Source organism: Mobula birostris, chromosome 1, assembly GCF_030028105.1.
Source record: "Mobula birostris isolate sMobBir1 chromosome 1, sMobBir1.hap1, whole genome shotgun sequence".
Classification (NCBI taxonomy): Eukaryota; Metazoa; Chordata; class Chondrichthyes; order Myliobatiformes; family Myliobatidae; genus Mobula; species Mobula birostris.
Window position 1 is genome coordinate 85,577,180 of NC_092370.1, and position 18,458 is coordinate 85,595,637.

Sequence of the window (18,458 nt, forward strand, 5' to 3'; positions counted from 1 at the left end):
ATAGCTAATGTTAGAAATCAGAAATACAGAACAACACAATTCAATGGTTCCATTTAATATCAGAAAATGTATATAGTATACAACCTGAAATTCTTACTCTTCACAAACATCCACGAAACAGAAGAAAACCCCAAAGAATGAATGACAGAAAAACGTTACAACCCCAAAGACCCCCACCCCCTCCCATGCACAAGCAGTGGCAAAGCATCAACCCTCCCCCAGTCTGTTCCATCAGCTCCAACCACCCACCAAGCAAGCAATAGCAAAGCCCCCACAGCTACTGGAAACTTAAAGTAAAGGAGTATGTTGGAAACTATTCAGCATATCACACAGTTCAGTGGAGAGAGAAAAACAGAATTAATGGTGCAGGTTGATGACCTTCTATCAGGAGACAGTAACTGACTCTTCCAGGAATTTATCCTTCTCCTCTTGCCTCATTCTTTCCTCTCTATTAAAGGTGAGTGGAGCAAAGCTTAGGGAAGATGTCAACGGTAGGTTTTTACACAGAGTGGTAGATGCCTGGAATGCACTGCCAGGGATGGTGGTAGAGGCTGATACATTGGTAACTTCAAGACTCTTAGACACATGGATGTAAGAAAAGTGGAGTGGTATGGGTCGTGTAGAAAGGATGGGACAGATTGACCATGGAGTAGGTTTATAGAGGTTGGCGTAACATCGTGGGCTATGCTGCAGTGTTTTGTGTTCTGTGTTTTATTTACACCTTCTCAAGGAAGATCAGCAGTAACTAAGAAGCTTCAAACTCTCTGTTACAGAAAAATCATTTGCATTGTTCACTCTCTCAGGGTCTCAACCACTTTATTAGCAATCCACCCCTTCCCCTCCTCTGCTTGTTTTCTAATGTTTCCTAGTCTTGGGTGTTGCCAGACCTTCTAGATGTTGCCAGACCTGTGCTAAGCATTTTCCATCCTTACTTCAGGTTTCCAACATCAGGAGAGTTTTTTTCTCTCTCTCATTTTTCCCTGGGCATTTGAAATTCAATACAGATAAATGCAAGGTGGTGGGGTTTCTTGGCAGAAGAAATTAACCAGAGGAGGGACTCAAAGCTCCTCAGAATACAGCTGTACTGTTAAAAGATACAAACTAAACACTAGGGCATATTCCCAGAGGGACAAGTGGACAAGAAGAGAAGTTGTGCTAAAAACTGTATCAGATCATGACTTCCACTATATTTAGTTATTGGAACCTTTAAAAGCCAACAACCTTCACTCACTGTAGTCTCACTTGACAGTAAGTCCACAAACTGCCCTTAAACCATGGCAGCAAATGATCTCCTTTAACGTCTTCCGCATTTCTTGACTGCGGAAGGCGTAGATGAGTGGGTCAATGATCGAGTTACACATGATGAGGATCAGATACAAGTTGAAGTGTGACATAAAGCACGTGCAGTAAAGGTTCCTGGGGCAGGAGACCATGAGGATGAGGTGCAGGAAGAATGGTGCCCAGCAGACAATGAAGATGCCAAGCAGGATTGTCAAGGTGATGGCACCTTTCATGCCTGCCTGCTGATGGATGGAGTTGGAGCCTGACATAGCAGCAATCCGCTTGACGTGAGAGCGGGCCAGCAGAAACATGTGGCTATAGAGGAATGCCATGAGGAGCAGCATAACGAAGAACATAGTGACAAGACAGATGATGACAGTCGGGCTTTCGGAGTAGATGATGAAAATGATGCCACACCCGGTGCATAACGCCCAGATCCCTGCAATAATAAAGGCTGCTCTCTTCATGCTCATGATGTGGTGGTAGCGCAATGCGTAAAATATGGTGATGTATCTATCAACAGCAATGGTCAAGAGACTGCACATGGATGCCACCACTGAGGCGCAGATCATGGAGTCAAACACGTTGTCTACATGTTTGACAAAGCTGTCCTTGACAACCAAACGCCTGTTGTGGAGTAAAGTTATCACAATAGTCTCCCATGCATTGGACACACTCACCAACATGTCCGCCACTGCCAAGCTGCAGACAAAGAAGTACATAGGTGAATGCAGGTTCCTGTTCTTAATAATTGCAGCAATAACCAGAATATTTTCTAGCAGACTAATGATGCCCAGAATTAAGAACACCTCAACTGCTACACTGACTTGTTCACATAAAGCAGTAGAGCTCCTCGTCCTGTTCACCATTGCCTCGGCCAGAGTTACCCTCGTCAGGGAAAGCTTGGTTAAATTCATCCTTAACTCCTGGACTTCAAGGGTGTAGTCATCCTCTTCTGCTTTCACTGTGAGGTGCTTGTAGAGAAAGACGTGTGGTCTACTTTAGAAAAGAAACATGTTTAATTGAATGACCGATGAGCTTTTGGTCTGGCTTAAAGTTCCAGAGGCTGCACCATTTCCCTATTTGTTTGCAGGACGTGGAATGACTGTTAAGGCTGGTACTTATTGTCTGTCCCTTCACTGGTTCCTGAACTGCTAATGGGTCCAGAGACAAATATATCGAAATATATGCACCTGGCAAGATTGAATCATGGTATTGTACAGTTTTTGAAACAGGTCCTTCTGCCCTCTGTGTCTATGTTGACCATCAAGCCCCTCTATAGTAATCCCCCACTTGCCTGCATTAATTCCATACCCCTCATTCCACTACCTGTCCAGACACCTCTTAAATAACTGTTCCTGCCTCTACCACCTTTTTCCTGACAGGACCCTCACTGTCCCTCACTAAACATTAACCTTCACTCTAGCAAGAGCAGGCAGGCCCTGAACTCATCCTGTCTCACTTTTAAAAGATTCCCATGAAAGTGAACCGAATGGAATTTCCCAACATACCAATGGCTTCATGCTTGCCAGTAATGATAAATAGAAACATAGAAAACCTACAGCACAATACAGTTCTTCAGCCCACAATGCTGTGCTGGACACGTACTTACTTTAGAAATTACTTAGGGTTACCTATAGCCCTCTACTTTTCTAAGCTCCATATATCTATCCAGGTGTCTCTTAAAAGACCCTATCGTATCTGCCTCCACCACCGTCGCCGGCAGCCCATTCCACTCTCTGGGTAAAAAACTTGCCCCTGACACCTCCTCTGTACCTACTTCCAAGCACCTTAAAACTGTGCTCTCTCGTGTTAGCCATTTCAGCCCTGGGAAAAAGCCTCTGACCATCTGCACGATCAATGCCTCTCATCATCTTATACGCCTCTATCAGGTCACCTCTCATCCTCCATTGCTCCAAGGAGAAAAGGCCAAGTTCATTCAACCTGTTCTCATAAGGCATGCTCCCCAATCCAGGCAACATCCTTGTAAACCTCCTCTGCACCCTTTCTATAGTTTCCACATCCTTCCTGTAGTGAGGTGACCAATTGTGGTCTGACTGGACTCCTATATAGCTGTAACATTACCTCTTGGCTCTTGAACTCAATCCCACAGTTGATGAAGGCCAATACACCGTGTGTAATTCTTTAATCATGAAGAAAGGTGCCAGTCTGAAACATCAACTGTTCATTCCCCTCCATAGATGCTGACTAGCTTGCTGATTTCCTTCAGCATTTTGTGTGTGTTGCTCAAGATTTCTCACACCTGCAGTTTATGCAATTCTTTAACACCTATTTCTAAACTGGATGTCCTAAAGCACTTCGCAGAGTATTAAGTTATAGAACATAGAACAGTACAGTACAGAAGAGGCCCTCTGGCCCACAATGTTGTGCCAAGTTAATTAACCTAATGACACCCAATCCATTCTGCCTGTACGTTGTCCATATCCCTGCATTCTCTGCGTGTTCACGTGCCTAAGAGCCTCTTAAACATCTATCATATTTGCCTCCTCCACCCACTTCAGGCACTCCCCCGGTTTAGATAGGTGGCCTATTTCCATGCTGTGTGGCTCTGTGAATTTGACCCTGAGTGGGTAACGCCAAGGAAAGCGTTGAAAAGCATCAGTCTAGATCTGTCAAACCAGAGCCTCAGATTGGTATCTGCAACCACTGTAATAGGACTTGGACATGGACTTGCACTGTGTAAAACTAATTCCTGGGCCATGCTACCACCCTCCCCCACCCCCATTCTGGATGGATCTATGAAACCATACTCTTCCTCAGAGGCCAAGAGGGGACTGTGTCGAAGTATATATGGTTACGAGAGGTACAGTATATGTAAAGTAGATCATCAATATTTTTCCACAGAGTGGAAATGTCAAATAATAGAGGGCTTCGCTTTAAGCTGAGAGCAGGAAAGTTTAAAGGAGTGCTGTGTGGCAAGTTTTATTGCACAGAGAGTGGGAGGTGCCTGGAAGCCCTGCCAGGGGTGGTGATGGAAGTAGTGTTTAAAAGGACTGCAATAGGCACATGATCAGGCAGCAGAATTGAGAGATAGCGTTCATAGCAATTGGATTAGAACATAAAACCAAGGACCAAAGAAGGCTTTATAAGCCATTGGTCAAACTGAATTGGAATACTGTGAGCAATTATAAGGAAGGATGTGCTTGTCCTGGAGAGGATCCAGGTCAATTATGGACTCCTTATATATGGAAGGTTGTGCTTGCCCTGGAGAGGATCCAGAGAAAGTTCACAAGAAAGATCCTAGAACTGAAAAGATTAAAGTTTGAGGAGCATTTGATGAAACTGGGCCTGGAATTCAGAAGGATGAGGGTGGATCTCATTGAAAGCTACTGGATACTGAAAGGCCGAGATAAAGTGGAGATGGAGAGGATGCTTCCTTTAGTAGGGGAGTCCTGGATCTGAGCGCACAGCCTCAGAATAAAGGGACATCACTTTAGAACTGAGATAAGGAGGAATTTCTTCAGTCAGAGGGCGGTGAATCTCTGGAAAGTCATTGCCGCACAGGGCTGTGGAGGCCAAGTTATTGGTGCAGTTAGGGTAAGGTTTCACACACAAAATGCTGGAGGAACTCAGCAGGTGAGACAGCATCTATAAGTGAATAAACAGGCAATGTCTTGGACCAAGACTCTTGCTCAGGAGTGGAAATGAAGGGGGAAGACACCAGAATAAAAAGGAGGGAAGAAGGGAAGGAGTATTGGCTAGAAGGTGCTAGGTAAAGCCAGGTGGGTGGGAAGGGTAAAGAGCTGGAGAAGAAGGAATGTGATAGGAGAGGAGAGTGGGTCATGGGAGAAAGGGAAGAAGGAGGGGCACCATGGGGAGGTGACAGGCAGATGAGAAGGAAGAGGCTAGTGTGGGGAATAGAATAAAGAGGGAAGCGGGGAAGGAAAAAAAAATACCAGATGGAGAAATTGATGTTCATGCCATCAGGTTGGAGGCTGCCTAGATGGAATACGAACTGTTACTCCTCCAACCTGAGAGTGGCCTCTTCATGGAAAAGGGGAGGCCATGGACTGACATGTTGGAACGGGAATGGGGATAGGAATTAAAATGGTTGGCCACCAGGAAATACTGCTTTTATCAGATGGAGCGAAGGAGCTCTACAAAGTGGTCCTCCAACTTACATCGGGTCTCATCAATGTAGAGGAGGCCATCAGGAGCACAATAGATGACCCCCAACAGATTCACAGGTGAAGCGTTGCCTCACCTAAATCGGTGAGGTAAATGACATAAATTGGGGAACTGCTATGTTAAGCATCTCCACTCCATCCCCCCAATAGTGGAATTTCCTGGTCGCCAACCATTTTAATTCCAATCCCCATTCCCATTCTGACATGTCAGTCCATGGCCTCCTTGTTTGTCATAAGGCCCTTCTCAGGGCGAGGAGCAATATTCTGTCTAGGTAGCCTTCAATCTGATGGCATGAACATCGATTTTTCTTACCTGTAATTTTTTTACCTCCCCCTTCCCTCTCCTTCTATTCCCCACTCTAGCCTCTTACCTCTTTTCCTCACCTGCCTATCACCTCCCCCTGGTGCTCCTCCTCCTTCCCTTTCTCTTTTGGTCAACTCGCCTCTCCTATCAGATTCCTTCTTCTCTAGCCCTTTAATATTCCCACCCACCTGACTTCACCTATCACCTTCCAGCTAATTGTCCTTCCCCTCCCCTCACCAGTGTGTTCCCCCTTCCCTTCCAATCCTGAAGAAGGGTCTTGACCCGAAATGATAACCGTTTATTCACCTCTATAGATGCTGCCTGACCTACTGAGTTTCTGGAGCTTCTTCAGCGTTTTGTAAGTGTTGTTCTGGATTTCCAACATCTGTAGAATGTCTTGCATTTATAAGGGAGAGATGGATAGGTCCTTGATTGTAAAGGGGTGAAGGGAAAAGGCGGGAGAGTGAAGTTGACAAAATAATTAAGCATGATTAAACGGCAGAGCAGACTTGATGGGCTGAATGGCCTAATTCTGTTCCTATATCCTATCCTATTGATGAAGACCATGGGCAAGGAGGTGGGATTAGTTTAGATTGACAGCATGACATCATGAGCCAAAGGGCCTGTTCCTCTGCTGTACTGCTCTATGTAAGTAGGCTCCAGACTTTATGAAGAGTTAATGTGTGTGCTGGTACCTGCCTGTTTAAGGTGGAGAAAGGAGGTGTATTCAAGATAAGTCTTTCACATCCTTTTCGTCAGTTGCAACCCCTGGGTTACGATGGACCTGGAAAGGAAAGGATGGAGAGTTAGAACTCAATGATGAGTGTGAGAAGAGGTGGAGGAAATGATGCTACATTGCCCAAGCGATAGACAAAGTTACGTAAGTTCCAAGCATGAATTTATAATACTCTGTCACAAGGGAGTGTTTAAAAAGATGTTTTGAAGAGAAGAAGACAATGTCAGAGCAGTAAAACACCACGCATCACGTCATCCAGTTTCACTGGGTAAACTGACCCTACACAGAGTCACTAATTCTGCACACCTCTTCTGGAGACTCTGGAAGACCGAAGAGAATGCAAGAAAGTGGGAAGAAAATCATCAAATTAAAAATACAGTGATTTTATTCATTAATTATAACTGTTCAGTTCAATAGCTAATCAATGACAATCTGAGTGAGTCTGTTCAATAGTTAATTGATGAAGTGAAGGAAGATCCCATGAACATGTTAGATGACCAATAAGGGGCGGAGCCGGCCATGTGGTGAAACCTCCTGAAGTATTTCCAACTAATACTGTACAGCTCAGGCTGCCCCATTCCAGGAAGGATGGGGCAGCTTTGGACTGAGTGAGGAGGAAGTGCACCAGGATGAAAAATAGAAACATAGGTGTGGGAGTAGGCCATTCGGCCCTTCGAGCCTGCACCGTCATTCAGTACAATCATGGCTGATCATCCAACTCAGAACCCTGTACCCACCTTCTCTCCATACCCCCTGATCCCTTTAGCCACAAGGGCCATATCTAACTCCCTCTTAAATATAGCCAATGGACTGGCCTCAACTGTTTCCTGTGGCAGAGAATTCCACAGATTCACCACTCTCTGTGTAAAGAAGTTTTTCCTCATCTCAGTCCTAAAAGGCTTCCCCTTTATCCTCAAACTGTGACCCCTCATTCTGGACTTCCCCAACATTGGGAACAATCTTCCTGCATCTAGCCTGTCCAAACCCTTTAGAATTTTATACGTTTCAATCAGATCCCCCCTCAATCTTCTAAATTCCAGAGAGTATAAGCCTAGTCGATCCAGTCTTTCATCATGTGAAAGTCCTGCCATCCCAGGAATCAATCTGGTGAACCTTCTTTGTACCCCCTCTATGGCAAGAATGTCTTTCCTCAGATTAGGGGACCAAAACTGCACACAATACTCTAGGTGTGGTCTCACCAAGGCCTTGTACAACTGCAGTAGTACCTCCCTGCTCCTGTACTCGAATCCTCTCGCTATGAAGCCAGCATACCATTTGCCTTTTTCACCAGCTGCTGTACCTGCACGCCCACTTTCAATGACTGGTGTACAATGACACCCAGGTCTCGTTGCACCTCCCCTTTTCCTAATCAGCCACCATTCAGATAATAATCTGTTTTCCTGTTCTTGCCACCAAAGTGGATAACCTCACATTTATCCACATTAAATTGCATCTGCCATGAATTTGCCCACTCACCTAACCTATCCAAGTCACCCTGCATCCTCTTAGCATCCTCCTCACAGCTAACTCTGCCGCCCAGCTTCATGTCATCCGCAAACTTGGAGATGCTGCATTTAATTCCCTCGTCTAAGTCATTAATGTATATTGTAAATAACTGGGGTCCCAGCACTGAGCCTTGCGGTACCCCACTAGTCACTGCCTGCCATTCTGAAAAGGTCCCATTTATTCCCACTCTTTGCTTCCTGTCTGCCAACCAATTCTCTATCCACATCAATACTATACCCCCAATACCGTGTGCTTTAAGTTTGCATACTAATCTCCTGTGTGGGACCTTGTCAAAAGCCTTTTGAAAATCCAAATATACCACATCCACTGATTCTCCCCTATCCACTCTACTCGTTACATCCTCAAAAAATTCTATGAGATTCATCAGACATGATTTTCCTTTCACAAATCCATGCTGACTTTGTCTGATGATTTCACCGCTCTCCAAATGTGCTGTTATCGCATCTTTGATAACTGACTCTAGCATTTTCCCCACCATTGATGTCAGGCTTACCAGTCTATAATTCCCCGGTTTCTCTCTCCCTCCTTTTTTAAAAAGCAGGGTTACATTAGTCACCCTCCAATCCTCAGGAACTAATCCAGAATCTAAAGAGTTTTGAAAGATTATCACTAATGCATCCACTATTTCTTGGGCTACTTCCTTAAGCACTCTGGGATGCAGACCATCTGGCCCTGGGATTTATCTGCCTTCAATCCCTTCAATTTACCTAACACCACTTCCCTTCTAACATGTATTTCACTCAGTTCCTCCATCTCACTAGACCCTCGGTCCCCTACTATTTCTGGAAGATTATTTATGTCCTCCTTAGTGAAGACAGAACCAAAGTAGTTATTCAATTGGTCTGCCATGTCCTTGTTCCCCATGATCAATTCACCTGTTTCTGACTGTAAGGGACCTACATTTGTCTTAACCAATCTTTTTCTTTTCACATATCTATAAAAGCTTTTACAGTCAGTTTTTATGTTCCCTGCCAGCTTTCTCTCAATCCTTTTTTCCTTTTCCTAATTAAGCCCTTTGTCCTCCTATGCTGGACTCTGAATTTCTCCCAGTCCTCAGGTGTGCCACTTTTTCTGGCTAATTTGTATGTTTCTTCTTTGGAATTGATACTATCCCTAATTTCCCTTGTCAGCCACGGGTGCACTACCTTCCCTGGTTAATTCTTTTGCCAAACTGGGATGAACAATTGTTGTAGTTCATCCATGCAATCTTTAAATGCTTGCCATTGCATATCCACTGTCAACCCTTTAAGTATCATTTGCCAGTCTATCTTAGCTAATTCACATCTCTTACCTTCAAAGTTACCCTTCTTTAAGTTCAAAACCTTTGTTTCTGAATTAACTACATCACTCTCCATCTTAATGAAGAATTCCACCATATTATGGTCACTCTTACCCAAGGGGCCTCGCACGACAAGATTGCTAACTAACCCTTCCTCATTGCTCAATACCCAGTCCAGAATGGCCTGCTCTCTAGTTGGTTCCTCAACATGTTGGTTCAAAAAACCATCCCGCATACATTCCAAGAAATCCTCTTCCTCAGCACCCTTACCAATTTGGTTCACCCAATCTATATGTAGATTGAAGTCACCCATTATAACTGTTGCCTGGATTTTAGCCACTAGGAGACATTGGACATGCTTGGACTGTTTTCTTTGCAGTACCAAAGCCAAGAGGAGACCAGATAGAATTTCACAAAATTACGAGAGGCATTGATAGAAGAGATGCTCAGAATCTCATTCACAGGGGTAGAAACACCAAACACTAAAGGTCATAGCGTTAAGGTGAGAATGGAAAAGTTTGAGGAAGATGTGCTGGGCAAGATGTTTAACCATCAAGAGTGGAAGCTGCCTGGAATGCACTGCCAGGGTGTTACCAGGTTCGGACATGGCCCAATTGCGGAGTGAGAGACACTGAAGCAGGTCGATAGTTCACAGACTTTAATACGAACAGTGTTAAAGGGAAAATAAAACAATAAATGCTAGGCCAAACAGGGCCATCAACTAAAACTCTCAAAAGGAAAACGAAGCAGCTGAAAGAATGGAGTTAAATACTATCACAATTAAATAATAATTAGCTGACACGTCCAAATTCACAAGCGCAATTGCCATAACTATTGTGCCGCCGAATCGGTGGTTGCGACACGGGGAGGTGATTAGTAGCATTTAGGTGGACATTGAATAGGCAAGGAGCGAAGGGGTATGGGTTATGTGCAGGTAGGAGGGATCAGTTTCATTTGGCATCATGGTCGACGCAGCCAACAGTTCCTATGCTGTACTGTCTCTATCAATGTTCTATTACTGTCTCCTCAGAGCAGGATGAGATTTTTTTTATATCTACTGTATGTAGGAGAGGTGGGCATACAAGAATGCGGGAACTGAGTTGCCTTTTTGATCCAATGATAGAGGAGCTTCCAGCACCTTCTCTAACAGGATTTCCAAAGGTGAGTCGGAAAAGCTAGAGAGGAGGGAGGGAGGACTGGAGGGCAGATTTCCAGCAGCACGCTGGCCTTTCCATCTACCCAATTGGATTTCAGACTTTTGCAAACCTCTCAAAACTGATCCGGCCTTTATGGTACTTCTGCGCTTGCCCTAGCTGCTGCCCCTTCCTTCTCCCTGCTCAGTTCCTTCCTCACGTATAATCAGAGGGAGGTCTGATTCTGAAAACCACCCAGCGCCAGGTTTCTCTGGGTGTTGTTTCACAAGCCCATTCATTCAAAAATCCCATCATGTATTTCCCACAGGACAGGGCACCATGGCCGGGATGAAAATCACCCTGATCTTTTCAACAATTGATCAGTAAATCCGTCAGTTAACTATCCATTTGAACCGAATTCAGCAAATTAGGCTTTCTGGGAATATCTCTATCTCTATCCCTCTCTCTCCTTCCCCCCTTCAATCTATCTAGCTGTGACCCCTTTCACTTTATTGTTTACCTGTACTGCACTTTCTCTGTAACCGAATTGACTTTATTTCTTACATCCTTCACATGCAAGAATAAAAATCTTTACGTTACGTCTCCATCTGAATGTGCAATATGCAAATTATAGTAAATAGTATGCACGGTAAGATATAAAACAGAGTAGTCAATATAACATAGAAATACAATTGTGTCCCTGTAAATTAATCAGTCTGATGGCCTCGTGGAGGAAGCTGTCCCGGAGCATGTTGGTCCTGGCCTTTATGCTGCGGTACCGTTTCCCGGATGGTAGCAGCTGGAACAGTTTATAGTTGGGGTGACTTGGGTCCCCAATGATCCTTCAGGCCCATTTTACACACCTGTCGCTGTAAATATCCTGCATAGTGGGAAGTTCACATTTACAGATGCGCTGGGCTGTCTGCTCCACTCTCTACAGAGTCCTGCGATTGAGGGAAATACAGTTCCCGTACCAGGCAGTGATGCAGCCAGTCAGGATGCTCCCAATTGGGCCCGAGTAGGAAGTCCCTAGGATTTGCGGACACTTTATTCTACATTCTGTTATTGATTTTCCCTTGTCCTACCTCCTTGTACTGATGTGATGAAATGATTTGTACAGATGACGTGAAAACGAGCTTCTCATTGAATCTCCATACGTGAGACAATAATAATTTACTAATTTACCACGTGACTTTGCAGTTCTGAGGATGGTTTCACTCTGTCCATTTTACCTGTTTTCATATAGTCACAGTATTTATTATCATCTACTAATAAGGAATTAGCTTAAACACACTATAGCTTCAGAGTTAACTGATTGGTTCCTGGGCAAGCGCCCAGAGCAGAGACGTTTAACCATCAAGCTGATTATCTGAGTTCAACACACGAAATAAACCCTGTCTAACCAGCTAGCATCAAATTATGACTATGTAACTCACGGGATTGTCGTTAAGACCCCTCCTGATAATGGGGAGGGGGTGGAATCTGCAGTTCCTACCTCATCTGATTTGGATACAATTCACAAATGAAATCGCCCTTCGCTGTGATGGGGGTGTATTTAGATATACTGTAGGTGATAAATACCAGCTTTCCTAACAATCCAGTGAAATAGTTTAAGAATAAAATTCAAAGATTCAGTGGAGAAGAATCAAACGCTTTAGCGCAGACATCAGTATTTCAATTGTAAATGGTAACATGTTGGTTTAATGATTGCTTAAGATATTAAAAAGGTAAGATAAGCGCAGAAGACATCTGAAAGTTACTTACTGAAAGACCTGCTAGCCCACTGCCATCTTCTCGCCGGGCATCACCTACCTTTTCCATGTCCCCTGTGTTACAGCTCGCAATGAGACCGACTGCAACTGGAAGACAAATTCCTCTGCTCTGCTGACACGGCTCTCGTGAGGTCCGGAGGCAGTCCGCGCTTCCACCAGCCCTGGAAACAGCAGCAACTTCAACTGAGTTGGTGGTGCCTCCCCCTCCGTCTGAATGCACGCCAGGCTGGGCACAGCCTGTTACCTGGTCGATCACAGGCACTTACTCAGGAACGATTCAGCCCGCGCGTATCTGAAGGCAGCGGGGTGGAAAGTTTAAAGGACACTCATAAGGCAAGTTTTTACAGAGTAGGGGTGCCTGGGAAGTGCGGAAACATACGACAGCAGTTCGAAAGAGGCTTTTAGAAAGACGTGAACAGGCAGGGAATGGAGGGATGCAGACCATAGGCTGATGGGTTAATTCGGATAGGCACCACGGCTGGCATAGACATCGAGGGTTAAAAGAGCCTGTTCTATTCTATGCTTCAAGTTCTGACTGGATCTTGTTCAGCTAAAGTTATAAAATTTTATGAGGAGAGATAGAGGGGACAGCTAGTGTCCTTTTCCTACAGTCAAAATATCTAATATTAGGGGATGCAAACACGAGGAAATCTGCAGATGCTGGAAATTCAAGCAACACACACAAAATGCTGGTGGAACACAGCAGGCCAGGCAGCACCTATAGGAAGAGGTACAGTCAACGTTTTGGGCTGAGACCCTTCGTCAGGACTAACTGAAAGAAGCCTGGGTAGCCTCCAACCTGATGGCATGAACATTGATTTCTCTAACTTCCGTTAATGCCCCTCCTCCCCTTCTTACCCCATTCCTTATTTATTTATTATTTATTCCCCCACCCCTTTCTTTCTCTCTTTTTTCTCCCTCTGTCCCTCTCACTATATCTTCCTCTGGTGCTCCCCTCCCCCCTTTCTTTCTCCCTAGGCCTCTCATCCCATGACCCTCTCCCTTCTCCAGCTTTGTATCCCTTTTGCCAATCAACTGTCCAGCTCTTAGCTCCATCCCTCCCCCTCCTGTCTTCTCCTATCATTTCTGATCTCCCCCTCCCACTTTCAAATCTCTTACTACCTCTTTTTTCAATTAGTCCTGACGAAGGGTCTCAGCCCAAAAACATCCACTGTACCTCTTCCTATGTGTGTGGCACGTGGCCAAGTGGTTAGGGTGTTGGGCTCACGATCTGAAGGTCATGGGTTCAAGTCTCGGCCAAGGCAGCATGTTGTGTCTTTGAGCAAGGCACTTAACCACACAATTCTCCAGTCCACCCAGCTGAGAATGGGTACCGGCAAATGCTGGGGGTCAACCTTGCGATAGACTGGCGTTCTATCCGGGGGTGGGGGGGGGGGGGGAGTCTCGTACTCTCAGTTGCTTCACGCCACAGAAACCGGCATAAGCACCAGGCCACCTGATGGGCCACAAGGCTCGGGACAGACTTTGACTTTTGACCTCTTCCTATAGATGCTGCCTGGCCTGCTGCATTTTGTGTGTGTTGCTAAAATTAGGGGATATGCATTTAAGGTGGGGGTGGGGGGGGTCACCTTATGCGTTTTTTTACATAGAGAGTGGTGGATGCCTGGAATGCACTACCAGGGGTGGTGGTGGAAGCAGGTATGATAGGGGCTCTTAGATAGGCGCATGGATTTGCAGAGAATGGAGGATTGTGGGCCATGAGCAGGCAGAAGAGATTAGGTGTCATTTGCTTAATTTGAGTGGCATGACATTGCGAGCCAAAGGACCTATCCCTGTACTGTATGCTCCAGTGTTCCATATTCTGCTGCTCCTCTCTTCCATGAAGTTGCCGGGATTAAGTAACAAAAAGCCAGTAATGATTCTTAGTATGAATTTTTACCCAAGTTCACTCTAAGTGTTAAGAGAGGAGGAAATATTACTTCTTATGCTCCACATCTGCTAAAGCAGTGGTTCCAAAACCTTCTTGGGTTACCTCCTCCTTCCACATCCTCACTTCCAAACCGCATCCCCAGCTCTCCAGCTCCCTTTCCAGCCAACACCCAAAAACTATAAAGAATTTTGGTTTGTGATGCACAGTGAAAGAATATAGGAACTGCAAATTCAAAGCAGTGACAAGTAATTGCAAAGTTATTCAAATCTGTTAAACCTGCAAATAATATAATTTCTTTATTTAAATAGAGTAAAAATAATTTTCTTCAACAATTTTAGGGCATATATTAGTATTCCAACAATTCACTACTTTGCTTTCTCACCATTCAATGAGATGGATGAGCTTGGTGCAGTGATACCAGCTTCTCAATATCAAGCTGAAAGTCAGAAGGAGACTCAGTCCCCTATGTTCTGTAATTTGCGGTCTGTTTCATTGCTTTGAAAGAAAGGCTCAGAAATTGGAAAAGATCGTGACAGCCAATGTTGCACTTAAATAGTTAACTTGGACAGAACTTGTGCATGCAAGCTTGATTTCAAAGTTTAAGAAAAGTTTGGATAGGTACGTGGATAGTAAGGATATGGAGGGTAGGGAGTAGGCAGTTTAAATGGCCTGTTTCTGTGCCGTACTGTACTTTTCTTGACTGTTACTCTAAATGTAGAGTCAACTGATTTGACTTTGATAAGATTCACATCATTTCCTTGCAATTGAAGATTGATTTCATTACTTTGAGAATAATTCTAACAAATAAAGAATGCCATGCCTAATATTCTTGACTGGGTTACATTCAAGTCTTCAAAAAATGTTATCACAGTTTCAAAAAAAGCCATTAAATCATCTCTGGTAGTTTCCTTTCAAGAGCTATTGTGTGTGCACTAGCAAACGGTCAAGCTGTTCATTATTCTAAACACAAAGTTCTTGAAATAGTTGGGAATTGGGAGCATGGGACTTGTTTTTTTTTACTGCTGTGATAACAGCATTTAATGATTTGTGCAGCTGAACACAGTTTTTTTTTGCAACAAGATGCTGTATGTGAATTACACTGTGAATAGTAAATATGTCAGTTACAGATTTTTTTCAAGAAAGTAATAACCCCGTGGTAGCATCCTGTCGTTAGTGGTGTTGCACAAGCAAGAATGTCAGTGAGCAGAATGTCCTCTTTGAAAAATTGCTCAACAAACCAAAATATTGACTTCTCCTTCATACCTGTTTCTAGTCCCTTGCAAATAACAATTCTTGAACCATGCTTTCATCCTTTATGGAACAGACATAACCAAGAAGCAAAGATTCATTGTCTGGAAATTTGACTTGTCCTACTGCAGAGCAAATTCTATTGTCCAAAGTATGTTGCACAATTTGTCTTCCATGTTCTCAGACATTTCATCTATTTGTCTTTGAAAAGAGTTGTTGCTGAGTGGAATCACTTTAATTATTTGAACCGGAGACTTATGCAAATTGTACTCAGAACCTCCCTTACTGCTTGCAGAATCAGTTCTTTTTCAATTGCGTAGGGCTTTCCAGATTTGGCAATGAACCACAAAATGTTATATGAAGCTGCAAACCATCACCGTTTTGTTGTGAAGTGCTGGCAAACATGCTTTGAAGTGGTTTCTGTTTCTGAGTTTTCAGTGACTGAAATTAAGAAAAGTTCTTGTTTGCATTATCAGAGTGTATTTTCTTCAAATGTTCAAGGAGCTGAACAGTTCCATTGCCTCATTTGATAAAACATTTTCACACAAGTTATGACATCACCATAGCTTAGGCAAAACCTAACTCTCTCCCTGAAGGTGCATAAAGTGGGGCAGCAACATCTTGGTTGGCCCATGGGCTAGAGAAATGTCAAGACTATTTGAAAGGGCAGGTTTTGAACTTCACCCCATTGAACTCCATCCCCTACTTCACAGGAATTGTGTCACTATGTGATTAGACTATGGGAATCATACTAACACTGTACTACAGTAGTGAACAGCAATAATGCATGGGCTGGGTCCAGAAATAACACGATTTCTTCAGTCCAGATTTCTCATGATGTGCCGAATATGAAAGTGTGGCATTGCATTTCAAAGTGCTTCAAGCAAAGTCTAAGAGAACGCTTAGTTAACAAGAGATGAGGTGATTGCACAATGATTGTAATCAATTATGAGGCAGAGGATCAATTCTTATAATAAGTAATTAATTTCTTAAATTAAGCCTGGAATCCCTCAGCTTTCCCCCCATCTCCATTGCCTCCTTAGGAACTCCCACCACCCCAGGAACCACTGTACTAATGCACACCACAAAAACTGTATGATTACTGGATGTCCTTGATGTCAATTCAGCCAGCGTAATAACTGCAAGTATAAATGCCTTTAGTGTAAAAGTCTTTCTTAAAACCTCCCTCTGTCCTACTTGCAACCCTCTCCTTAGTTACACCCTTGGTCTTTGAGTCTTTATAAGGTGTCTCTAGACTTCTCTTGATTTTATTTTGATTTTTTTCATGACCTCTTTGAATTCCTAAAGTCTCTTTAACTTCACCCCCCTTGCTTTTTATATTTGTCTAGGCCTTTGAGATTATTAAGATAAGAATATCTGAAAGATTCCCTTTTTAACTTTGTCATCCAGGGGTACTAGATTTACCAGTCCCACTCTCTAAGAAAGCGTAGCAGAAGGTGTGTTTATTTTCCATGGAATGGAAATTGTTGAGAGGAAAACGTGGGGGAGCTGTGTAAAATTATGATAGTTAGGATGGACACTAATGATCCTTTTCCTGAAGTGGTGGTGCTTAAGACAAGAGGGCAGAGAATTAAAATAAGAGGGGATCTGAGGGGTGTTTTGTCACACAAGTTGCTTGCAGTCTGGAACATGCCACCTGAAGTGGTGGAGTAGGCCGGTACTCTCATGACATGTAACAAGCATAAAGGCAAGTATGTGAATCACCAAGGGATGCAAGGCTACAGACCTCAGATTCAGGTTATTTTGCTGTCACAAACACCAGGGTGCAATGAAGTTACTTGCTCGCTTGCAGTTCAGAGAGTAAACAGCCTATATGGTAATTATAAGAGCCGTGACAGGCGCAAAACAACAGAATGCTGCAAAGACGGCAGTGCAATCTGAAATTGTGCAGAAGAGAGAAATGCTAAAACGATATTATCAGAATTAATAATGGAAGAAGCATTAAGAGTCTGAGAATGGCAGCACCACTGGGAAGGGAATGTGAAGGAGTTCATGTAGTGAGGAAGACATATTCTTAAGTCTGCAAAAGCAAGTAAGTGGAATTAGCGTAGATAAATATAATGATCAGCATGGACGTGTTGGGCCAAAGGCCCATTTATGTGATGTATGAATCTATGACTTGTTTGTGACGTTGTTTTCCCAAAATGTCAACAATTGTTTCCGTCCAGAGAAAGATTTGAACTGCTGAGTTCAACACTTGCAACACTCGAACTGCACTAAATCCAAAGCACAATTTAGAAATGGAACTCCACAACACACTGTAAATAGTACCAGAAGTATATTTCACTATAGTACATAAGGTCATGGCCTAGCCGTCTCCTCAACATCAAACGGAGTGTACCTCATGGAGTGACAGGAAACTGATTCAGTGTAGAGTGAGGACAGCATGTCACTCCACAAGGTACATTGAAAAATCTCATTTTTCTCACAATTGTATGGTTGCTGTAATCACAACCCTTCAGGTAATGAAGATCGCCACACAAATGCATCACGTAGGCAAGGACAGATAAGTGCCAAGCAAAATCTAAGGCAATGACCATGTCCAATAAAAAAAGGCTACCCACCCATCTCTGACATTCAACTGTCTTTGCTGCCATCAACATTATATATAATTTATGCACATGACAATAAATTCAACTTGACTAGAACACAGGATGCTGCCTGGATTAGAGGGCGTGTTTGAAAAGGAGAGGTTGAATAATCATGGGCTTTTTTTCTCTGGAGCGGTGGAGGCCGAGTGGAGGCGCGATAGAGGTTTATAAGATCATGTGAGCATGAATAGAATAGACAGCCGGTATCTTTTTCCCAGGATTGAAATGTCAGTGGGATTACTAGAAGGCATGTATTTAAGATGAGAGGGAGTAAGTTCAAAAGAGATATGTGGGACAAGTTTCTTATACAGAGTGGTGGGTGCCTGGAATGTACTGCTGGGTGTTGGACTGGAGATGGATATGATAGAGGCATTTAAGAAGCTCTTAGATAGGCACAAGAATGTGCAGGGAATGGAAAAATATAGACTGTGTAAGCAAAAGGGATGCATTGTTGGAAGTGTCCTGATTGCTTGTATCATAACCAGGTACGGCTATTTCAATGCACAAGAACACAAGCTGCTGCAGAG

General features: G+C 43.7%; 1 protein-coding gene across 1 annotated transcript; it reads right to left on the minus strand.

Annotated features, from left to right (window-relative positions):
- Positions 1–1,238: 1,238 nt before the first annotated feature.
- LOC140201290 (melanocortin receptor 5-like) lies at positions 1,239–2,198 on the minus strand. Its single transcript, XM_072265183.1, has one exon. The coding sequence runs from the start codon at positions 2,196–2,198 to the stop codon at positions 1,239–1,241; it is 960 nt and encodes a 319-aa protein (XP_072121284.1).
- Between the last annotated feature and the right edge of the window lie 16,260 nt (positions 2,199–18,458).

Excerpts from the sequence above, each read along its gene's own strand:
- LOC140201290 (XM_072265183.1), bottom strand. The coding sequence starts at position 2,198 with ATGAATTTAACCAAGCTTTCCCTGACGAGGGTAACTCTGGCCGAGGCA.